At 41.5% G+C, this 25,430-nt stretch overlaps 2 protein-coding genes and 1 long non-coding RNA gene across 3 annotated transcripts in view; 1 reads left to right on the forward strand and 2 right to left on the reverse strand.

The window, feature by feature from the left end:
• The window catches only part of LOC145907466 (uncharacterized), a 119,050-nt gene that overhangs the window by 21,288 nt on the left and 72,332 nt on the right, over positions 1-25,430 (reverse strand). The gene's annotated exons all lie outside the window — the stretch shown is intronic.
• On the forward strand, positions 2,775-3,464 carry LOC145906361 (uncharacterized). The gene has a single exon (XM_082993780.1). The coding sequence runs from the start codon at positions 2,781-2,783 to the stop codon at positions 3,462-3,464; it is 684 nt and encodes a 227-aa protein (XP_082849906.1). The 5' UTR covers positions 2,775-2,780.
• Positions 17,858-24,287, reverse strand: LOC145906362 (microfibril-associated glycoprotein 4-like). The gene is made up of 6 exons (XM_082993781.1): positions 24,026-24,287; positions 22,530-22,642; positions 22,164-22,260; positions 21,013-21,112; positions 19,278-19,415; positions 17,858-19,008 (listed from the first exon to the last, which is right to left on the reverse strand). The coding sequence occupies exons 1-6, from the start codon at positions 24,285-24,287 to the stop codon at positions 18,828-18,830; spliced, it is 891 nt and encodes a 296-aa protein (XP_082849907.1). The 3' UTR covers positions 17,858-18,827.

Genomic DNA, 25,430 nt, shown 5'->3' on the forward strand with positions numbered 1-25,430 from the left:
TGTGCAAAGCAAGATTGAGATTCAAGATGAACGCCAGAACATACCAAATTCGAGCACTTCCACTGGTCTTTCGTTAAAGTTACTGCGACAGACGATTTGTCAAACACGCATTTGGGATGAAACCACTGCAGACACGTTTCACACTCCACCATTAATGTACCATCGTAGGGCATATTGCAAACACAGAATAAAGTTTCATCAGGTGCAGGCGTACTAGCTGGTGACAAATTTTGGGATATTTCCAAGTGATGCGTTTTTTTGAAACCCGTTTGAACTTTTTTGCGAAATTCACTGTTTGAAGCCCAAAACTTTTTTACTTTTAACCTGTTTTTTTCGCTCAAACCAAGTTTACAACATTTCAAAACCTCCTTAACGGCCTTGTTTGGCAGCCTTGACGTCCTTGGATATTCATGCAAACATTTAACTAGAGCTTGAACAGCTCCAAAAAAATTGATTTCCTCGTTTCGTGGTGTGGTTAAGGAGGTGGAACCGCGGCGTGGAGCCAACGACTTCTTAATTTCTTTTTCATTAGCCTAACAAAACTGGAACAGCTTTTTTAATCGCTTGTTAATTTCAACTCCCTCCCATAAATTGCAAGAGCACAGAAAATTAAAGCCAAGTGTTTTTGTGAATTGTTTACGTCCATAAAAGTCCAAGTATTTCTCTGGGAATTGTGGAGCCGGTTGGTATTTTAACTTATATCACCTTCACCTGCATGCTCTAGGCAAGCCCTGTGCAAAATTATAGGAAATCCTATGGCCCGGAAAGTGTTTGAATTTTCGCTTTTTGTCAAGATGTCTCTGCCGCCATTGCGCTCACAAGCGGCCTCTATGCCGTCACACACAATGACCTTTGTTTGAGTCCATTTCGCTGGGAATTGTGGAGCCGGTTGGTATTTTAACTTATATCACCTTCACCTGCATGCTCTAGGCAAGCCCTGTGCAAAATTATAGGAAATCCTATGGCCCGGAAAGTGTTTGAATTTTCGCTTTTTGTCAAGATGTCTCTGCCGCCATTGCGCTCACAAGCAGCCTGTATGCCTTCACACACAATGACCTTTGTTTGAGTCCATTTCGCTGGGAATTGTGGAGCCGGTTGGTATTTTAACTTACATCACCTTCACCTGCATGCTCTAGGCAAGCCCTGTGCAAAATTATAGGAAATCCTATGGCCCGGAAAGTGTTTGAATTTTCGCTTTTTGTCAAAATGTCTCTGCCTCCATTGCGCTCACAAGCAGCCTCTATGCCGTCACACACAATGACCTTTGTTTGAGTCCATTTCGCTGGGAATTGTGGAGCCGGTTGGTATTTTAACTTATATCACCTTCACCTGCATGCTCTAGGCAAACCCTGTGCAAAATTATAGGAAATCCTATGGCCCGGAAAGTGTTTGAATTTTCGCTTTTTGTCAAAATGTCTCTGCCGCCATTGCGCTCACAAGCAGCCTGTATGCCGTCACACACAATGACCTTTGTTTGAGTCCATTTCGCTGAAAATTGTGGAGCCGGTTGGTATTTTAACTTATATCACCTTCACCTGCATGCTCTAGGCCAGTGGTTCTCAAACTGTGGTACGCGTACCACTAGTGGTACGCAAGAGCTTTTCAAGTGGTACGCGATTTAGTCTACTCTATACAATTTGCCGCACTTTGCAGAAGCCAAAACCGCTGCAAATACATGTTGTCGGTTTTCTTTATTGTGTATTTGTGACGCAATAGTATCAACGTGAAATTGTTGCACTGTTGAAGTAATTCTGACATCGTGTATTCAACTGTGCAACAATTTCACGTGGATACCATTGCGTCACAAATGCACAATAAAGAAATCCAATCAACTGGTGATATTGGCTAAATTGTTATTCATTGGTGGTATGTCATAACAGTTATGGTATAGGCCTAGTAATACGGTGGTACGCAGTGCAATAAAAAACATAAGAGCGGTACGTGATTGGAAAAAGTTTGAGAAACACTGCTCTAGGCAAACCCTGTGCAAAATTATAGGAAGTTCTATGCCCCGGAAAGTGATTGATTTTTGGCTTACATTAACAGTTGCTTTTTGTATGTAAAATTGGTATAGATCTGGTCCATGTTGCTTTCGTTTGTAAAAATTTTCGTTATTTTGTCAATTTGTTGTGCTTTTCTTCGGATTGTATTGTTTTTTTTTGCAGATGATAAGTTGGTCACATTTCTGAATCACGTATGAAACATGTTATAATTTCATAGAAATTTGATTTAAGCTGTGTTTACTGATGCGTAAATTAATTTTCTTGAATTTTTTTTTGTTTCGCCGAAATGACGACGGTGCCTTGGCTTCGCTTTGCGACGCTTACGGCAGTGATTTTGATTTTAGCGATAACGACGAGCAATTTACGCAAGTAGATCGAGCTGGCACCAAAGTAAATTTGCCTTTACCGCATGCTATTTCTTCATTGTTTGGAGACACCAAGTCGTTGAAACCCCAGGAACACCGAGGTCGAATCCGGTCGTTTCCCCATGAGCGCGGGAATTGGGCAACGTATGTTTACATACCTTACCCTAAAAAAAGTTTGGATGAATTTAAATTCAACATTGAAAAAACACTCGAAAGCAGAGAAAAAGGGTATTGTAGCGGCCTCTCTAACTACGTTTGCGCTCCTACAGCGAACCGGACAAATTGCCTTTTTTCTTTTACTCTCGTCCCTCGTGGTTTATTCGCCCATTGTGTCATTCCATTAGTTTGTACCTCGAATAAACACCTCGCTACATTTGGTGACCCCGAGCGTGCAAAAACGTTTTTTTGCATTATGAATGAAACCGCAAACTCAGAGAACGCTGTAGCCATCAAGCTACCTTTGTTTTGGACAGCTCAGCCACGAGTTTGGTTTCGGCAAGCCGAGGCGCAGTTCGCTCTGAAAAACATTACAGGCGATCAGACGAAGTACTATTATGTCGTTTCGGCCTTACATCAGGACACAGCAAAGCGTCTACTCAACCTGCTGGACAATCCGCCCAATGATGACAAGTACGAGTCAATTAAAGCACGATTGATTGACACCTTTGGTCTTACGCGTTCGCAGAGGGCCAGGCAGCTACTGCACATGCCCCCTTTGGGCGATAGAATGCCATCCGCTTCAATGGATGACATGCTGGCTTTGCTTGGTGATGACAAGGAATGCTTTGTTTTTCAAGAACTGTTCTTGGAGCGCTTGCCAGAATATGTACGGACACGACTGCTAGGAGAGGAGTTTCGTGATTCGCGACTCTTAGCACGCAAAGCTGATGCGATATGGACAGGAAGTCAGCCGTCTACGGATTTCGCACTTTCCAGCGTGCGTCGCAGCAAACCTTCCAAGTCTTCATCAGGTTTGCCACAGATAATGCCCGATCCGAAGTCGCTTTGTTTTTATCATCGTCGTTTCGGCAAAGATGCGATAAAGTGCCGCCCCCCTTGTGCACTGCAGGGAAACGACGAGGCCGGCCATCATTAGTTGCTACGATGGCCGGCGCAGTTAGTAGTCTTTTCTTTGTGTGGGATAGCTCAGCGGGTCGTAATTTTCTTGTTGACACCTGCGCCGAGATAAGCGTCACACCTCCCACGGGACTAGAGCGCCGCACCAATCCTCCTGAAAAGGCTCTAGTCGCTGCTAATGGTACTCACATCCGGACGTACGGTTCACGTCTAGTCACCATGAATTTTCCTCCCGGCAAATTTCAATGGAAATTTGTTCTGGCCGAAGTTTCCCGGCCGTTACTCGGCGCTGATTTCCTGCGGGCAAATTCCCTTCTGGTTGACCTCAAGCACCGACGCCTAATCAACGCCGAAACCTTCTCCAGCAGTAAACTGGGCAAAGCAGCGCAATCGGCTCCCAACCTTAACGCCATTTCCGCAGGCACATCGGTCTATGCTCGAATGTTGGCTGAATTTCCAGGGATAGCTTCTCCCCATTTCTCGCAGTCGCTTCCTAAGCATGGAGTTCAGCATTTCATCCCCACCAGCGGACCACCCGTGCACTCTCGCGCTCGACGACTTCCTCCCGAAAAGCTCGCCCGCGCTAAGAAGGAATTTCACAACATGCTACAACTGGGAATTATTAGACGCTCATCCAGTCCATGGGCTTCGCCCCTGCACATGGTACCAAAGTCGTCCGGTGGGTGGCGCCCATGCGGCGATTACCGCCGTCTTAACGCTGCTACCCAGCCTGATCGTTACGCTATCCCCCACATCCAAGATTTTTCGGCTCGTTTGGCCGGATGTCGAGTTTTCTCCAAAATTGACCTTGTTCGCGGCTATCACCAAGTTCCTGTGGCACCGGAAGATATTGCGAAAACGGCGGTTATCACGCCTTTTGGCCTTTTCGAATTTCTTCGCATGCCCTTTGGTTTGAAAAACGCGGCACAAGCCTTCCAGCGACTTATGGACACGGTATGTCAATCCTTGGATTTTGTGTTCGTCTACCTAGATGACATACTCGTCGCAAGCAAGTCCCTCTCTGAGCACTACGACCATTTAAAACGCCTTTTTAAGCAGCTTTCAGATCATGGCCTCGTCATTAACCTCGGCAAATGCCAGTTTGGAGTATCCAAAATTGATTTTCTGGGACATCGGGTTGACACCAACGGTGCACGACCTCTTCCCAACAAGGTTGAAGCCATTCAGAATTTCCCTCGCCCTACTACTATCAAAGGACTCCCAGAATTCGCAGGTATGGTAAACTTTTACCATCGTTTTATTCCTGGGGCAGAAATACAGTGCCTTTGACAGAGAACTACTCGCCTTGCACCTTGCCATTCGTCACTTTCGATATTTTCTGGAAGGTCGCGTGTTTACCGCTTACACGGATCACAAACCTTTGACTTTTGCTTTTACTAAAGTGTCAGCTCCATGGTCATCGCGCCAACAATGTCATTTAACCGCGATTTCAGAGTTTACCACAGACGTGCGACACATCGCAGGCAAGCAAAACCACGTTGCCGACGCACTCTCGCGCGGTTCCATTGATGCTGTTCGACTACCTCTGGATTTGGATTATTCGTCATTGGCAGCCGCTCAGTCCTCTCCCGAAGTTCAAGCGTATCGCACTGCTGTCACTAACCTTAAACTAGAGGACATACAGCTCGATCAATCCGGGACCACCATCCTCTGTGACGTCTCGTCCGGCTCACCCCGTCCAGTTGTTCCAACATCATGGCAACGCAAAATTTTTGACATAATACATGGTCTATCGCATCCGTCGATACGGTCTACACGCAAACTTGTCGCATCCAAGTTTGTTTGGCACGGCTTACGCCGCCAGGTCACCCTTTGGGCGAGACAGTGCATCCACTGTCAAAGGGCAAAAGTCCAGCGCCACACTCGTGCGCCTCTGGCGAACTACCCACCCTGTCGTGCACGTTTTCAACAGATCAACGTCGATATCGTCGGTCCTCTCGCACCTTCACAGGGAAACAGGTACCTTTTTACCATTGTTGACCGTTTTACCAGATGGCCGGAAGCAATTCCTATGCCAGATGCAACCACCCTGACGTGTGCACGGGCCTTCGCGTTCCATTGGGTTTCTCGTTTCGGGATTCCTTCCGACCTCACATCGGATCGCGGCCCCCAGTTTACCTCGGAGTTATGGACGGTTTTCACCCAACTTCTGGGAATCCAACTACACCGAACAACTGCGTTTCACCCTCAGGCTAATGGCCTTGTGGAGCGATTTCATCGGCATATGAAGAGCGCCCTAATGGCACGGCTAGCAGGCCCCAACTGGGTAGACCAGCTCCCGTGGGTTATGCTTGGCATCCGGACTGCTCCCAAAGAAGACCTGCAGGCATCATCGGCCGAACTTGTTTACGGTTCTACCATAACGGTACCCGGCGATTTCTTCCGTTTCGGCCAATCCTTTCCTACCCCTCAAGATGTCATTCCATCGTTGAGGGACACAGTGCGTCAACTGGTGCCGACATCGATGTCACGCCATGGTTCCGTTCGCACAATGCTCCCACAAGCGTTAAGCACGACCCCGTACGTTTTTGTACGCAAAGATGGACACCGACCCCCGCTTACGCCGCCATACGATGGCCCATATCGCGTCCTTGATCGCAATAGCAAGACTTTTACGTTTGCCATTGGTGGACACAATCAGGTCGTTTCCATCGACCGTGTGAAGCCTGCACATGTCGACCTCACACAACCGGTACAGGTGGCTGTGCCTCCTCGCCGCGGTCGACCCCCGACATCAACGCACCACCCACCGCCATCCGACCCGGGGCTGTCCGAGCCGGTTTCGCACACTTCGACTCCGCCTTTTCTGGTTCCACCTGAACCCTCGCATACATCACTGGGCCCACCGGAGCACCAGCCCAACTTTTCACATTCAGGCAGACACACGCGCACGCGTGGCAACATTCGTATTCCACTTCGTTTTCAGTGTTGATATATGTCCGTTTCTGGAGGGGGGTCATGTAGCGGCCTCTCTAACTACGTTTGCGCTCCTACAGCGAACCGGACAAATTGCCTTTTTTCTTTTACTCTCGTCCCTCGTGGTTTATTCGCCCATTGTGTCATTCCATTAGTTTGTACCTCGAATAAACACCTCGCTACAGTATTAAATTATCTGCTTAAATTATTGTGTACAGTTTTAAATGTTTGGGAATTAATTTATAGAATCGACATGGCATCTTGTGGATGATTTCCATGTGAGTATTTCAAGGACTAATGTCATACCTCACCACTGCATAGACCCTTTAGTGGAAAGTCTCAGACAAAATTTAAAAAGGTTTCGAAGATTTTCAATCACATTATCATCTGATGATTTGAATATTTATGTGAACGATGAAAAAACAAGATCATTTTGTGGGTTTAAGGTAAGGGTGAAACTTTTTTGACAGCATTTCTTGTCTTGATTTGGTATCAGATTGTTTGTTATTGTTTGCAAACAATTCCAGATTTCAGCGCAACCTGCAATTCAACAACTGAATAAAGTCGTTCAGATCGTGGATAAAGCATTCATGGATTTTCATTGCAAGCCTTACTACACAAACCCATCCTATCACATGAGTGTTGCTTGGTATCTCGACCAATTCACAGAAGAATCCAAATTATTTTCAAAACTTTCATCAAATTGGAACAAAATAGAATTGGAGAACCCTGAACTTTTTACAATTGATGTGGATGAGGTTGTTTGTAAAAGTGGCAACAAAATGTTTTCATGTAAACTAAGTTCAATCAGTTGACATCCACAATACTCACATGGACATCTGTATTGCCACCATTTCGTCGGACTTTAGTGAGTTTTTCCACTTTTTGTGGTCGAGTTAAATTCTTGTTTAGCTCCAGATTTTAACTGCTACATTAATCTTATAATGTAACATTTTGTTTTTTTTTATATAATTTTTGTTTGACTTTTATTGTTTGTCTCATACAGGTTTCATCACAAAAACCTGTCGTGAACATTTCTAAACATGAGAACCAGCGGTGTTTATAAACGTGATATCATGAATTGCTGAACAGCCGCAAAATGCAGGTTTTTAATTTGAACTGTTTATTATCACGTTGAGTTTATGCCGACCTAAACTCCATACATGAAGTCAAAACTGTGTACAAATTCGTTCAAAACAAAATTGATTGTAATGAAAAATGCATATGAGCCATAACAAACCATATGATTTGATACAGTTGGATACTAAGCAGTTGTTTGGGCATAATGCGCTCCACAGTGGTTCGTCTCTATTGTTTGATGCCCAGTTACGGGTACCCAACTGACTTACGTTGGAAATATCTGTTTCTGGCTAGTTTGCGAGCTAGTCCAGGGCCACAGTCACCAACTGCACTTATGAGACCCCTACAAGACAAAACCATCCACAGTGTCCCCAGGTCTATTTCAATAAGGTTGGAATAGGAAAATTTTGGCTAAAAATATTTGTTTGTAAAAGAAACAGAAAACAACAACAGTTGAACTGAAAGAAAAAGTATTAAAATTGCAAACAGATGTTGAAGAAGCAAAAGTGAAGTAAATATCCTTGAACAATATAGCAGGAGAGAATGCATTGAAATATGTATGTTCGCAATTTTAATACTTTTTCTTTCAGTTCAACTGTTGTTGTTTTCTGTTTTTTTTACAAACAAATATTTTGAGTAACACAAACTAAAGAAGAATGCACCGACCAAATTGCAATTGCCAAACACATGGGAGTATTGATTCAAAAAACTGATATAGCATCTCAAACAGAATACCTGTGAGAACAACAAGCAGCTCATCAAAATAATCCCCACCGATAACTGAAAGTTTATCTTAAGGAAAATCAAGAATTAAATATTTTTAACAAATCAAATCTGCATTTCCCTAACTCCAAAGAAACAACTTTCAACCTGCAAAATGTTTTCATGACAGAAAGTTTGACAAGACAAAACCGAAAATTATTCAACACTTGCTTGCAGCACAAAAAAAGACAAGCCTTTAAGTATATTTGGACAAACAATGGGACAATACTACTTCGTGAAAATGATGTAAGTAAGATCAGAGCCATAACTCAACTGCTGATTTGAAACAGCATTGAACTTCCATCTCTATAAAGCAAAGTATTGTATTTACATTTTTTTGTTATTTAATGTAAACAATGACTGTATTTTATACAAATCTACTACACAACATGTGTGTTTCTTGTTTTCCCGCCATTATTCAGGGGTTCGTTGTGAAACCAAACGCGATCGAATATTTCAAGAACAGCAACCGCGATGCCCAGAAGATCGGGTCGATGGGACTCAACAGTCTCTGTGTTGTCACCTCACCGGACGAGAACGTCTTTGTAAGTCCCTGGTGTATGTAGGAGTAAAAGTGGGCTTTCGTGGGTTTACTAGAGATGAACACTTGTTAATCGAACCTCGCTGTGAGATCCTGTATAGTTGGACGATTCCGTCTTACCATGTAAAACATGTAACACTTAAAATCATAAAACGAATGTAATAAAGTTTAATAATATGTATGTTGCCTACACAAAAAGCACTTGTTTAAACAGGATCAGTCTGGTATAACACAAGGGAAATATACGTTGATTCCTTTAAGCATGTAATTTTTTGTGTAATATTACTGAACATTGACCGTCAGCTGTAGTTTCGATCCACACTTTCTATACTAGAAGTTACGCCACCTCTATTTCACTACAGACGCAGACAGGTTTGTGGGAGATTGTGGTGTACGGGAGGAAACACACCCTCCGACTCAGCACGGAGGTAGAGGAGGACGCGAACATCTGGAGCAGTGAGATCCAGGCTATGATAGATGGACAACCTCTGATTATCACCAAAACAAAGATCCTAATGGACAAGATCAAGGTACAGAAGTGTAGAATTAAAACTGAGCTTTTTGCTTGGAGTAATCTGCTTACAGGGCAACTGCTTCGATCTAATATGTCGGTAATGTGTCTGGTGAATATCTTGCCACTTAGGTAGCCAGGCGAAAAGCTTATTGCATTGAAATTACCTGCTTAAAAAACACATCAGGAAATATTATTACAATGTTGTTAACAAAACGACTCTGCCCAAAACATTTCATTATTTCACTTATATTTAGCATGTTGACCATAGTGTATGAAAATATGACCAAAAATTTGTGTATGTTGCAACAGCGTTCAGATGACAATGAAAAGGAGATCGACTTAATCTACAAAAGGAACCCAATCTTCAGGCAATCAAGCGAACCTTTAAGATCCCCTTTGCTATCCCTTCCATACGAACAGGTGACCCAGCAATTATTACAACTAACCGTCCCAGAATCCAATGCTAACGCAAACTCAACATCATCTTACCCGAACTATCTGTGACGTAACATTGCTCATATTGGTGTGTTGCTAACAAAAGTTGATTATTCCAAAAAAATTAAAGAAGTATTGGTTTCGCTACCTTGAAAAAAAGGCATAGAAATCATAATCAACCGTTGTTCGCTCACAGGTGCCCTCTCGTGACGACCACTACACGTTGAGGGACGAGGCTGTGAGGATTTTTAACGTCCTCCTTCAAATGGAAGAACGGACTTTCCAGAACATTGAGGAGGAAGCGAAATCACTCCAGGTTAAAAAAATGAAAAAATCGTTTTTAAATTTTGCTTTTTAATATTTCTCGAATTCCCGCCTGTAACTGTTTTTTTCCCCTATATATTTGCACATGTTATGACGTTTGTCAGGTAATTGTGGATCTTCCTTTGCAATGAGTGGGGAATGATGTTCACATATCACAATTTATATCAAAGTTTTACTTGAAGTCAATAAGCATTGAAAACACACAATCAAAAAGCATTGCGACACCGTGCAGCCAACAAACCATCTATCTGTTCGTTCCAGGCGATCATGCGAGTGTGCCACGGCTCCAAGCTATTCCAGGACGAGCTTTACCTCCAATTAATCAAACAAACCGCCATCTACACCCTCCAACTCACCACAGACGAGCAAATGTGTGACCAGCTTCATGTGACGTCATGTCCGCATTACTGGCATCTCATAGCTTGTATGTGTTGCGCGTACCACCCATCACGTCCCGTGCTGTCTTACCTGAAGCTGCATCTAAAGAGGTATGACGTCACCAAAGTGTGTAAATAACTTGGTTGTCCAATGTAGAGTTCGCGGAACCCTTAACACAAAAGGTTTACTAAATTTTTGGGGTTCTTGGTTAAGTTAAACAATCGTTTTAGGTTTCGCAGACGAAAATTTTGTGAATATCTGGTCTGAGCGCTAATTCTAAAACATCTCTAATCCCACTTTTGTTGGTAAACCAGAATTTATTGCTTGCCTCAATGCTTTGTATTCCCAGTAAATTTGAAAGAAAATGCTCGTTTAATGAGAGATAAGCCAACAAATGTCTTAAGCTTTCACGCCCACTGACGATTTTGCCGGGCCAAACTGGTGGGGCGTGCGCCACTTTGAGAAGCACTTGCTACTAAGCAGTAGTTTTGCATTACAGCGGGTCGGGTTATCTTACCTCGCGCTGTTGACTGCACACAAATGTGCCATAAGATACCTGGGAATCTGTACAGTAATGATTATTCGGGGATCCTTTTCACCGTTTGTTTATTAACATCCGTTATCAGGGTACAAGAGCGATTTCCTGGTACTCTTGGTGGAGCTTATGCTGAGTTCGGTGAAAATGCGCTGAGTCAGCAGACGTCACGTCGACGTGAGATGGTTTCTTCCATTGCTGAGATTTGTGCTGTGCTGGAGATGAGGGACCTGGTCACTGTGATTAACTGCTATGGTGGCGCAACATGCGAAATCTACATTAACTCTTTCACCACTGCTGGAAAGGCAAGTAGAGCATTGCTGCAAATTGTAATGTCGAACGCTCGGAAGTATTTCTTGTATAATTTTGAATTGTATTTTCTTCTAATGAACTGGTTTTGTTGGTTGGTGGCAAACATGCTTCTTTTTCAATATTTGTTATTAAATTATGTTCTGCATTTTTATGTGTTCAGAAGCGTTTCGTTGTTTTAGTTACAAAATATTTTTACTTTAAATTAGAGGAGTTACTTTAGACAGTTTACGTCCAACTTTGGTGTTCAGGTTGTCCAGAAACTCCAGCATGGAATGAACGTGGAAGGGAATAAGAACACGTTCGCATTATTCGAACACAAGGGCGATGTTGACAGAGCGATTGAACCAAACACTTTCCTCGCTGATATCGTTGCAAAGTTCGAACAGTAAGTTGCCGTTCGAACTTTTTTGCTTGATTTGAGAAGTCTAGTTACAAATTCGTTGCAAGCAATTGGTCACACAGCTCAAAGAAGAAAATAAAAATATTATCGTACAAAAGTAGATTTTCGCATCATGTAATTTAACCCTTTCTCATGTAACGCGAAACATTCGAATTTAAACAGAACAAACTCGGAATCACAAACGAATCCGGACAGTGGCGGTAAGGATTCGGAATGGGTATTCTACTTCAAACTTTACTGTGTGTTCGATCCGATTGATGCACGGGAAGACTCAATCGAATATCACTTCGTTTACGAAGACGTGAGTCGGGAGTTTCTCTGTTTCCATTCAGTGATTTTAGTTTTTTTGATTGAAAACTTGCTTCGGTTGATTCTGTCGTCATGGTAACCTGGCATCCAACGCGGATTTCACGGAGCCGTAGAATTCCTTACATGAGCTACTGGACACCTTAAATCGTCTGGGTTCCTTCTCAACTCAAATAACTTTGGCGAAAAAATTTCGTATTTTCTGAACGCAGAAGTTTCCAATGCAGAAAATAAATTTCATACAACCTCTAGCTTTCTTGAAAACATTAACTCAGAACTTCCCTAATGTTGCAGGTCCACGAACAAGTGATACAGGGACTTTACCCTCTATCTGATGACGTATTGAAAGATATCGCAGCTTTAAGGTTGCAATTCGCTGAAGGAAATTACCATCAAATCAATATTGAGTAAGTTTATTTAAGTGGAGCCGAAACTTTATCTTCATTGCTTCGTTCCGTTTAACCAACAAAAAGCATAAAAATATAAAACTGCCAATGGATTTTCAAGACTTCTTTTGCGAATATAAAACATGGATTTCATTTTCCAGTGCTGACATTGGCAAATATTATCCAATCAACAAGTTGATGGCCGCTTACGAGATCACAAACGAAAACGAAGACTTCTACTTCAAACGAACCGATTCTTTCTCGAATGAATTAAATGCAAACTCAATGCCAGCCAAGAAACGTTCTGTGGGTAAAGGTTTTTGTTCGGTCTCAATTTGATTTTTTCGGTAATTAAGACGTTCTCATAAATTACGTAAAATTCCAAACTCGCCACGTAGATCTGCCCCCCTTCGAACACATCCTTTCATCCCATGCTAGTTATCCGTTCCCATGGGGGCCTGACTCGATAAACTTGTGGTTTAATCGTTGTCCATGCCATTTTATTCCGCATATTTATTGTTCACACGCGTTCAAGTCGTTTTTGTTCAAAACAAAATTGAGTTATATTTGGACGTTGGCATCAACCGCGCATGAATCGTATTCCACAACTAATCGTTATTCTTTAAATCAGCTCGTATATTGATAGTTAGTAAAACAACAAAGAATTTTAATTTGTGGACGAAGCTAATTGAGGCCGAAACGTTAAAATTGAACAAATATTTTTTGGCAACGAAGAGTTTCGGCAGATTTTAATTCTTTCAGGGGTCGAGTCTTTTCAACACATTCCGGAAGAGAGGGATGAAGAAGGTGAAGGAGGAAGGTGAGAGCGGTGAGATGAAGAGGACTCTCTTCCTGGAGGAACTGCAGGATGTCAAATCCAACGTCCTGGATAGATGGAGGAGATTGAGAGGAATGCCGCAAGAAGACGCCGTGGTCAGTATCACAATAATCTCACTAAACAATAAGACTGGAGTTTTGTGTTATTGGATGTCGGGACATCTCTGCCCGTGGTTGATGTTTATTGGCATTGTATTTGGGTGCTTGATGTTTAAATATTATTCGCATAATTTTTGTGTTCAGCATATTTCGCGTTCTCTTCATTCCGTCTAATTCATTTTATCTCAACAATTTGTTTCAGGCTGAATATGTTAACCTTGCACGTCGGTGGCCCGGATACGGATCCTACTTGTTTAAAGTTGAAAATCACGACGCGCAGTTCGGTCAAACCCTTCTCACTCTGGCGATATCGGCGCAGGGAGCAACTGTGTTCAAACGAGGTCACTCACAGTCCCTGGATCATATCTCATATGAAAAGTAAGTTTGGTCGAACACAATGGTTCGTTTTCAACGCGGGAAGACACGAAACTTGTTGGAGTTATTGGCTCTCAACATTTCTGCTTATCGGTCTTATGAATATAATGCAGTTTATTTTATGAAACAAAAACTTACCATTACCATAGTAGTGCAAATTGTAAATTGACTGAACTACCCTTCTTGTGGCGCTTACCATAGTAGTGGGGTAACGTGGAGTCCATATTTCCCTGCAGTTTATTTGGCGTCAGAAAACAAAATTGTTGGTGAACTACGGCCCAAATGTTTGATTCGGTCAAATGCCCACTTACAAATAAAGTTTTCAAATAGAGTCTCGGGTTTGCTGCGGCCGGTTTCGAATTCGGCTCTGACGTTTGAAAAGTCTCAGAACCACTGTTCCAAACAATTAAACAAGATTTTGCAGCTACATTCCTTGAGTTGAACATGTTATTGTGTCTTCCTCTCAGGATCCAGTCTTTCGGAGCGGGATCTGCGAATGTTTTCAGACTTCAGACCGAGTCAAGAGGGGACATTTCCTTCACCGCAGAACAAGTTAATGAGATTGTGAAACTCATGCGAGCTTACGTCACCGCCCTCTTCCGCCGAAAGCATTGAAAGTTGACACCGAGCACTTTTATTGCGTTCAGATTTTAACGAAACTTTAGCATTTGTCGTTCTAGCCACAAACTTGAATGTTAAGATCAGGGGTTTTCCACAGGATCACCATATGGACCACAGCAATCTATATCAATGGCTTCCACATTACCACACAATATTACCTTCGCCGATGCATGTTTTTGTGACATTACTCAGCAAAAACTTTCGTCGGTTGGGAGGATCCACAGAGTTAACCAGGGTGTCGTTGTACCCGAACGAGCTCGCGAGTTGTTCCAAGTCTTTCACGTCCCAATAAGGTTTATTTACAGGATCATGTATCTTATAGTTTCGGCATATACGCTTACACCCACTCTCAATACTCCGCTCCAGTGTTTAAACCTTGCAGTGACGATTTTCATTTGTTTTGCCACTTTCACATGTTTTTTTCGCTAGTCATATTCTTTCTTGTCCTGAAGCACTTGGTGATCTTTTCTGTCTATTTTGTTTTCGGGAAACCAAATTCCATAACCATAGAAATCACAACCAGTGATAAAGTTGTCAGTCCCACTCATGGCATTTTAACTTGTGATTTGTAATTTCAATATTATTTCACAATTATTTCGCCCCAATCATGACCCACACCCAAAACATGTGTGTCTGCTTAATTTTAACATATAAATAGCGTCATCAACACGACGACGTCACCACGTAACATGAAATATTCCAACCGCTTTTGTACCGATTGTTGTTAACCCTTTTATCCTTAGACTGCCTATCTTTTAACATTGTTATCTGTCTAATATTATTTATTGTACATTTGCATCAATTTATTGCTTCTTCGATTTGGTTGTTTTATAAACACAGTTCCTTGTATGTCTGCGGCAAGCCAGTTGAGGCCTGTGATGTCACAATTGCTTATTGTTACGTTCCAATTACTGATATTGTTTCACTGTCGCTCGGTTTTGAAAAAGAAACAAACCCTGAATTGGGATCGAAAAGAAATTCGTATTTTGAGATCTTGTCGGAAAATTCTGGTTTTTAACATGGCCTGAAACTGACGTCATGACCTTGGTTTTTGGTGGCTGCAAATTCTATTTATCGAGTAATTCATTTCGAGTTCAGGAATCAATTCTACAAAACTTCACTCTCTCCATGCCATTTACATTCTGCCATGGAATGCAACCGGCAGACGCATCAGACGCGTCTGTGTCCTCCACAAACTGCTGTGTTAAGTTTGGTTATTACACAAGAGTGTATAAGGTCTAACCTTGGGGGTGACAAGAAAATGATTTATAAAGGAAAGCCAAAGCTAGTATGCTACTCATGCCGAAGCAAACGTTTCAAACACCACTGTGTTCATCATCAGTGCCAAGTAAGAATGAGTTGCAGCAAGGTGTGCGCAGAGGTAGGAAGGTAACTGAACAGACAAAAACAACAACACAAATAAAACACGTGACAGACGCCACTCGAAGGCCCACGGCCGTGACGTCATCATTTGGGCTGCAATGAGGATCTGTGTGTTGACAAGAAACCTTGTTACACAATTTACCCTCACATTAAACCTTTCCCATAAGTCGGTGAAATGGCGCCGCGATATCCGCGCATTTCTGCAAATATTGTAACGTTTATGCCGAATTCACTCTGCGCTGGGCTTCTGCCTAGTGTAGTTTCACCATTCCATTCTACATTTTGGTTCGCCTTTAGCGTAGAATCACCGTCTGTATATTCTACTCTGGGGCTCAGTTGTATTCTGCACATATATCTTTCGTCTTTGGTGAATAAAATCTTCCAAGACGAACGAACTACATTTTTGGTGACCCTCGACTGCGAAGTTTCCCGAACACCAAGCTTCAAAGAAGAGTGAAGAAAATTCTTCCAAGACGAACGACAAATCTTGACCGTGAGTACCAAACCAGTTGTACTTTTGGTCGTAATTCTTTCATCATCTAACTGTCACGAGGAATCTATCGATAATCTTTCAACAAAATTGCCTTCTGATTGAATATTTATCAATCAATATTCAAGCAAAAATCCCAGCGTTCGTTTCGCTGTCTTGGGATTGTGCACAGTTGCAAATTAACGTGCAAAAATCTTTCAAAACTTGCTGAGATTTTCAAGGTTCCTCTGTTTCCTAATTGGATCGGTTGCCTATTCGCCATTTCTCTTGGATTCATCGTCGGTTCTTTCCATTCACGAGTGTTTTCCTGAGGATTCGTCAACTCCAGCCCTGCGCTTTAATCGAGCTAAGAGGAGATTCAATTCGCGTACGCACGGATTTCATCGTTCCCCACTTACAACGTTGGATATTTTCCGTGAATGTTCGTTTCCCCCTGCACAATTTCCGTCTCGTTGTTTTGGCCAGGGCGGTCGGCGGGCGTTGGCGTGTCGCTGCGGGAAATCGCACTGTCAATTCCGGCGGACCATCACACTGTGTTGGACCGATGCCAACAGGCAAGAATGAAACCCGACAAAGTCTGTTGCGCGAGGGAAGGTGGATTTCATTTCAAGACCTTCACAGTCAAACCTATGGAATGCTGTTGGACTATACAATTTCGCTATTCAACACTCATGGATTATTAAAGGCAATGAACTGAATTTTTACCTGTCATTGCAAACATGAAGGATATTTCAAGAAATCTTAGCTACAAATCTTAGTGGTTACGTAATACTAACCCCCTTATGTTCACTTTCTGTAAAAGGGTTTTTAAACTTTGTTAAGTCTCCTTGTCACCGAAACGTTAGTTGATATTTTCCTTGTGTAATTGACGTCTGTTAAATGTGAAATGTTGATTCAACCCTTAACGTGTCTGCATTACAAAGTCAGCACGGGGCCTGAAGCCTTTATACTACATGGCGCGAAATTAAGCAAGGTCGCCGATTCAAGCCTGTCTCCCCACTCTTTATATGTCTGAAGCCCCAATAGGAAAAATCCTTGCTCTAGTTTTGTTTTGGCTTGATGAAGCACGTTACTGCTGATTGACATATTTTACGCATGGTTTTGTTGTTTGGCCATAATTTTGTGACATGAACTTTGACAAAGCTAAAATACCATTTTTCTTCTTTTTCTCTTCTTCTCTCTTATATCGTTGTTCTTTTGCCTATTCTGTAAAACACTTTTTGGGGTAAGACGAGTGTAACGTTTATGCCGTGACGTAATGAGAGTGACTTAGCAGTTCGTACCAGGAAGTGTAACTCCCATTTTCTGGAACGACACAGGAGAATCGCTCGTAACATGTAATTATGTATCGCGGTTCTCACGCAAGCCGCATAACTGGTTAATATGAATTGTCTTTAAATCTGTGGTTTCTGTGGCCCGAATTCACTCTGCGCTGGGCTTCTGCCTAGTGTAGTTTCACCATTCCATTCTACATTTTGGTTCGCCTTTAACGCAGAATCACCGTCTGTATATTCTACTCTGGGGCTCAGTTGTATTCTGCACATATATCTTTCGTCTTTGGTGAATAAAACAAACGAACACAAGTTTGGTTAGTTACGAAGAGGAGTCGGGAGTCAGGGAAACGCATATCGCAGTTGAACATGCCATTCAAACAATCAAACAACACACATTCCTACAATATTTGCGGTAAATTGGCGTGAATGCATTTTTGGGGTTTATCAGAGAAAGCCAAACTGAACTGAATCAAATTTACTGACATCCTCGAATCAGAAATCAACTGTCAAATCTGATGGATCAATGTTTATATTTACATGGATTATCAACATATAGCATGGAAACGGTTGCATGCGATATTACAACAACGACATGATATACAAGGAATGATAAAACGGAATATGTTGTCAATATCTAATTGACACGTTGACATAATTCTATGGAAGAAGTGACATCCGAAACGCACAAAATGTAACAATAAGTAGTGTCGACGTCATATTTGCAATTATTATGTTGTGTTTTTCTGGCATCAACCGTTTTTTCAATAACGTCGGATAATAATCACGCTGTAAACCAAGTTTAACTCATTTACGGCGAACGTGCTATTCGTTCGTTGACACTTCCAGCAACAAGCCGCCTTTTCAAATGAGTCACGTGGTAATCCGAACTCAAATAACCCGGTATGCATTTTCTATATAGGCCACATGTCTTTTGCGTAAAAAAGATACGAAGGGACAGAGGACAAAGGACATATAGGACAAAGACTTTTTGTACGCGTGGTTTGTAACGTGTTATTGTTAATCCTCGTGCGCTTGTTTATTATGTATTAAACTGATCGATTGACTTTGGGTTTGATAGCAGCCTTTTTATCAGGAGTCAGATATACGGCAGTGTTATTATTTGTGTAGACGTTTTGAGTAACGCCCTACAAATACCATGATAATAACAAACATGCAAAATGGCAAAGTTTTCGCTACTAACACAAAAACTGTAAGGATTTGTGGAATAAATTCGGTTCGGTATAATTGCTTTCCTGTCATTTACGATTTCAAGCCTTTATCAAAACTGGTGAAAGTATTTACAATGTCTGTCAATAATTGTAAATCAACACAACGTTGCCATGGTAACCAACGACGCAATGTTAATTTTCGTCACTTTAAACCTCCTCTACATTTACTCGCATTTCACTTTCATCTTAGAACTCATTATTCCGCCATATGAGTGTTTCCAATACCTCCAAGTCATAGTGCTGTGATGAGTAGAAGTTCTCGACCACAGACCATTGAGGTGGGCATATGAACAATTACGATGCCACCAAGCTCCACCATAATTCGCAGCACAATTAACACTTGACCTGCAATTATAATTAAGTCGGTTGTCAACAACTCTGTGTTACAACTTATTTAAACTCAGTTAAAACTTGTGTTTAACTAAAACTTTAACGCAACCCCCTGTTTCAGAGCAATTGATTTTTACAATTGTTGATTTAGGGTAGGCGGTTAACTTTGTCAACGAAAATCAACTATTTTTGCGTAAATGCATTTTATCTTTTACTAAACAACTCGATTTACTTCGTTAGTAAAACAGAAATATAATCAGACACGTTGTATCATTATTACTCACGCATCGTGGTCTCTGTTGCGTGTTGAAAATCTCATCCCGTTTAGATTGATCCACCTAATCATGGAATCTCCTATATTCCCCGAATATCCGGATATAGTAATTGTGTAAGAACTTCCTTCATCGCCAATGCTGAAATTACTGAAAACAACAATGTCATAATGTTTAATTTAATGCAAAGTAATTTATATAACAACGGACAATTTGTTGTTTTAAATCAATCCGCTTACATTGGTTTGTTGCTCATGGAAATGATTGTTAAACATAAAACCCTTTATGACGTAATAAACGACATGTGTCATACATTGTGTTGTGTTGTGTGGGATAATTATTTGTCAAATAAGCAATAAACACGGAGTGGGATTAGAAGTTTTGAGAAGGAAACCCAGATATTTTTCAACTTTAAGTTCACAAACGGCTGGAGGATTACAAGGAGGCTTTATTGTAGCTGAAGAACAAAGCGGATAATTCTAACTTTCCAGTCAAGATGCAACGTTTTGGCAAAGGTCAGTACTTGGCACTCAAGATTTTACCACAAGGAGTTGGGCAACAACGACCGCATAAACTCGTCTGGGCAACAGATTTTCCTCAACCTTTTTTAAGTGGTTCTTAACCTTTTTTATCTCATTTCCCACTTCCAGTGTAAACGGAATCCTTATTTCCCACTGGTATTTACATTTTTTAACTAAGAATTTGATTATTGTATTTTCGCTATATCTGTTATACTTTTTTAACTTTTTCTGCCGCATGGCATTACCAATTACCAATAAGTGTACAACACACAGTGAATACAGATCATTATATTTCTTTTCCGACTACTTTTGTGTATTTCGGTGCCGACTAATTATCCATCTACAACCCTAAAATTTCTTACAGGGTTAGAACCACTTGGCCTAAGGAATTAACTCTGCAGGCCAATGCACCCATTTTCTTGCATAGAGACCAAACAATATCCAATCAACCACGCAACGACCAGCAGCTAACCCAGGGGTGGGCAAAGAGAACACAGAGTGTTTACACTATACAACTTATACACTGACAATCAAGTTGTGTCAGCGTCTTACACGTCGCGATTACGGGATTTTTGTTGCCTCATTCAAAACATTGGGGGCCGAGCATGTTGGGCAGAAAATCGAAATTTCAAACACTGGATTATGCATGGGTGTTAGATGGAGAATATAATAACCATTTGATCCCATATATCGATGTGGGACACAGCACTAATATTCACTGGATTGCTGCCATCAATTGTCAAACGGTTTGACCGTGGTTAATTTCGCTTGAACTGTCTTCCAGATGCCTACGCTTCAGAAGATTTGGAATCAAGGGAAAGAAAATTTTCTGCAGCCACATTCTCTAAGCGCAAAAAGGTGACATTCGACCCAATCCGAGCCCCACTGAGCTCGGTCCCGGCAATCCGCGACCAAGCGATCGCGCAAACCTCAAGAGCGGTGATGTGGGGTCGTTACGAGTTGATTACCATCCCTATGTGTGTGCGGTATCTAAACTTTTTGTTTTCATAATTATTCCGAACTGAGTAAATGCATTGAAACACAGCAAGAATATTCTGTGTTGCTTCAAACTTAAATCCCGAATTTTGGGAATCTGACGTAATAAGGGGGGTATTTCCCTAATATATTTTAAGATTTTGTTAGTTATGACGACCTGGCAGCATCGGGTAAATTATCGTTGAAACAATGGCATTAAATTGAAAACGTTAAATACGTCATAGTCTTACCTATACTCGGCAAAACCTTGACTCCCGGAAAAATCCTGGAGGTCAACACGAAGGCGACATCTAGTGGACGCACTGGTGATTTGATGCAGTTTCTCCAAACCTGATAACATTTGTTGCTTGTAATGATATTGCTGAAAACACTGGAATTTAAATTGGATTAACTGATGCTGTTATATTGGCACTAGGATTGTTACGTAGCTTGCTTGAAACGTTTTGCTTGGTAGGCCTGTATATTTAACTGGGTGTGTACAAGTTATAACAATGTGTTCAGTAAAACAAAGCTGGAACTCCTGTTGCTGCCGGGCATATTGCAATTTAAAATGTACCGCTCTTCTGGCATAAAATATACGTGCTGTATTTTTACGACGTTTCGTCTGTCATTCAGCGAGACCTCATCAGGTATTGATACCGCAATTTCAAAGTAAACTACACTAAAACATTCTGGGGCAAAAAAAGGGAAAAAGGACACGTTGACACCGCTTGTCAGATCACGTGGCAGAGGCAAAACACGAAACACTGCGGGAGGCGAAACAGTTACAACAAATTGTTATAAACTGCAGGAAAGTAAACACATTGTTCTTTGTCGTTGACGCATCCACTGTTTTTGTGAATGTGAAACGACTCAAGAAAGAGCCGCTTGGTGTGGTCCAACTCCTTTTCCAGAGCTTGGAAAGGGCTTTATCAAAGGCAACTTCGTATCGCAGTGTCACCGCATGCTTGGCCAACGCAGTCTTGCTGACACGAAGTTGCCTTCGATAAAGCCTAAGTTCTGGAAAAGGAGTTGGACCACACCAAGCGGCTCTTTCTTGAGTCGCTTTACATTCATTTACTTTCCGGCAGTTTATAACAATTTGTTGTAACTGTTGCGCCTTCCGCAGTGTTTCGTGTTTTGGCTCTGTCACGTGATCTGACAAGCGGTGTCAACGTGTCCTTTTTTCTTTTTGTGGTCCTTAATGTTTTAGTGTAGTTTACTTTGAAATTGCGACATCAATACCTGATGAAGTCTCGCTGAATGGCAGACGAAACGTCGTAAAAATACAGCACGTATATTTTATGCCAGAAGAGCGGTACATTTTATACTAAAACAAACTATTATTCAAAGTTTTGCAACATTTGTACTTGGTTAAGGATTGCTTTATTGGAATACAAACCCATCCAAAATTCTGTTGATAGATCCCCAAACCCGTTCTTGTAATCCACCCAATCTCTGTCGAAACTCACAGATCCATCATAACGACGCTGGAACACCTGGTATTTATCAAGTAAAACACTTGACACTGATTTTCGGAAAATTGGTCTAAAAAAGTTAGATGACCTCCATGTCAAGATATGACTTTTCACTTTCATGTGTAATTTCCTGACCTTTACAAACAACACAATCCCGGGCGTATGGTTAAGTATTGTAGTGTGAAATCGGAAATTACATGGCGTGCATAATCACCTCGCTTACCCAACATAGCGTTGGTGCCAGGGATTGCCCACCCCTGTGTTAGTGATATTTACCACATTATCAATACCTGCCATCCATCTTCACAGTAAACTTCTTCTCCCGATATGAGATGTTGGCGACCTTTAAGATGTGAAGTTTTACAGGAAACCGGTGGAAGAGAATCTATGAGATTCCAGAGATCTGCAGACGGTTAAAACTCATCAGATTGGCAGAAGTATTTGAGTTAAACTCATTCACACGCAAGTAGGCGGTGAAAACCCCACAATATTTGCACGACCTGCATTATGACCAGAATATACCGGTGCCAGATGGAACCCTCTCTGATTCGCACGTGATGACGTATATGTTGGGTTTGCCAATACCTTTGCCCGTAAGTCAAGTCATTACTCGCTTCTGCCCCTAGTGGTGTAGATATCTCACCAATCTATACCACTAGGGGCAGAAGCGAGTAATGACGTGAGTTACGGGCAAAGGTTTTCAGAATTTGACACATATGTAAGATTTATATTTAAATAAAGTAAAACTCAACTGTTGGAAGTGTTACTCAGTTGACCTTGCAGTTGATCCACTCTGTTCGACAACTCTGTGAATATAATGTTAGATGTGTGAGTGGACATTGAATGTTAACTGCATGAACTTAACTGTTAGATGTGCGGTTCTGCTCACTCTGCAGTTGATCCACTCTTTTCGACAACTCTGTGAATAAAATGTTAGATGTGTGAGTGGACATTGGATGTTAAGTGCATGAACTTAACTGTTAGATGTGCGGTTCTGCTCACTCTGCAGTTGATCCACTCTGTGCGCCAAATCTGTCAACAAAACTCACGTTTACGTTGGCATGTTTTCGTCAGTCAAAGAGTTTGAGGCTAAATGGTAAAAAAATCCTTTAAGCCGAATAATCCTATTAAAAATAAGCTTCAGCTTAATCCCTGACAAGTGATGCAAATCTTGACTGTGGTTGCTATATGCAATACTTACTTTGCACAAAACAAATCTCTGCCATACATCCAGGTCACTTGTGTCGTACCACGAGGCTTGCAAGGGTAAGTCAGATAACTAACAATAAAAACACAATACTTGACATAAACAAACTATTTTCAAAAAGAATCTGCTTTTATTGTGGGTGGTACGACATGAGTGACCTGTAGTAACCCCGACGGACTGTTCCGTTACGAAGGGGATTTGAGTTTTGTCACGTGATTGGTGAGTACGCAGGTATTTACACCACTAGGGGCAGAAGGGAGTCATGACGTGAGTTACGGGCAAAGGTTTTAGCATTTGTTATCTTGACACATCTGTGAGATATCAATTTATATGAATATGAAACTCAACTGTTGGAAGTGTTACTCAGTTGACCTTGCAGTTGATCCACTCTGTTCGACAACTCTGTGAATAAAATCTTCGATGAATTTACTTTAATATGATTTTATGAGAGTTCACCGTGTAGGGGATTTGTGGTACTGCTGTGTTTGTATCAAATATCTATCTGTACTGCTTGGTTTGTTAAAGTTTCCTATCCAATAATAAATTTTGTCGAAAAGTGTTTAGAGAAGAATCTTATACCTGTAACAAGTCTCATCAAATCTTCTTTGCCAGCCACAGGTCCTTGGTCTCCCTTTTCACCTCGGTGACCTCGAGGTCCACGTGGTCCCATCTTTCCTGGTCTTCCAGTCTCTCCTCTGCCACCTTTCAAGCCGGAATGTTCTATCTCTGATCCTTGTTCTTGTCCGTCACAAATGGAAACAACTCTGCATACTTGTTGTTGTTGGTGAGTTATGACAAGATGGCCGACCAACAAAACTCCAAACAAAATCAATTTAAACATTTTCAAACAAGCTAGACTTTGAAAATCTGTAAATAGTTGCTCAGTCATCACATGGAAATTAGCAAAGTAAACATCAACGTTAAATTTGCACCAAAATTACCTAATTAACAACTACATTGAAAATATGGAAGATTCACTGAGACCTGCTGGCGAAAATCAATACACATTTATGCTGCGTAGATGAAACAAATATGAAAATAATGCAAATGATAAATGTGGAGTTTAAATACATGTTGCGCATAATCCAACCTTAAACTGTTGGCCAGTGTTACGATACTTAATGTAAAACTTTCAGTGCGGCCAGCAATTATGCAAGGAAGTGCTCAGTGCGTGAGTTTGTTGATTGTTAATTGTTTATTGCGCATAACTGCATTGTCCCGTCTACTGAGGTCTCAACAACATCAGTAAACGAACGCAATGAAAAGAATGCTGTTGTTATGTACATCGTTGCCAAATACACCACAAAACCTTGTTAGCAAAAAACTGATTTGTCAATTGTTGCGATACAGAAGTCACTTTTCCTTGATTTCTTACGTCACCCATTGTAAAAAGCCACCTGCCACAAGTCACGTAATGCTTCAGTGATCGCAATGCGTCGAACTAGACACGCGGGGATCATGCATTCATCACGTGGACCGCTTGGTCTTTCAAAAAAAATTTGACGTACTTCTACGTCAATTAACATTGTGGGCTAAGTTTCTTTTGTAGATACAAGTCAGCCGCACAGAAAGTGTTGAGAATATTTGTTTATGATTAAAGTTGTTTTCTGACAATAAAGGAACAAACATATCTTTGTAAACGAGTTTTGCAGGCGAGTTATCCATCGCAAATTACATCTGGCATCTCTACTTGGTTTAAACTTCACCTTCAACTCTATCAGTTATAACTTGTCCAAGTACGAGTGACATTAAACCACGGTCAGCTACAATACAAGCTTGATCTGAACTGGATCACGTTGCGTTTCCAACCACACAGACCCGAGCAAACTCAATGCAGTAATCACGACGCAACTGTGACTTGCTTAAAACCTCCTTCAAGTTGCCGGAGACCTTTGAATTTCCGAGGACCGAATAACGTCACTGATACGAAAACACGGCGTATCAAAATACATCCATGCAAAGGAAGTCGGTTCAAATACCTAAG

This window comes from Ascidia mentula, chromosome 6 (genome assembly GCF_947561715.1).
Source record: "Ascidia mentula chromosome 6, kaAscMent1.1, whole genome shotgun sequence".
In the NCBI taxonomy this organism is placed as follows: Eukaryota; Metazoa; Chordata; class Ascidiacea; order Phlebobranchia; family Ascidiidae; genus Ascidia; species Ascidia mentula.

Bases quoted from the DNA above. Each gene is read 5' to 3' on its own strand.
- LOC145906362 (XM_082993781.1), bottom strand. From the start codon at position 24,287: ATGTTTAAATTGATTTTGTTTGGAGTTTTGTTGGTCGGCCATCTTGTC. The intron at 22,643-24,025 runs GTATAAGATTCT...AACCGTCTGCAG, and splicing joins TTTGATGAGACTTGTTACAG to ATCTCTGGAATCTCATAGAT. The intron at 21,113-22,163 runs GTTTGTATTCCA...AAATGTTATCAG, and splicing joins ATCAACAGAATTTTGGATGG to GTTTGGAGAAACTGCATCAA.
- LOC145906361 (XM_082993780.1), top strand. From the start codon at position 2,781: ATGAATGAAACCGCAAACTCAGAGAACGCTGTAGCCATCAAGCTACCT.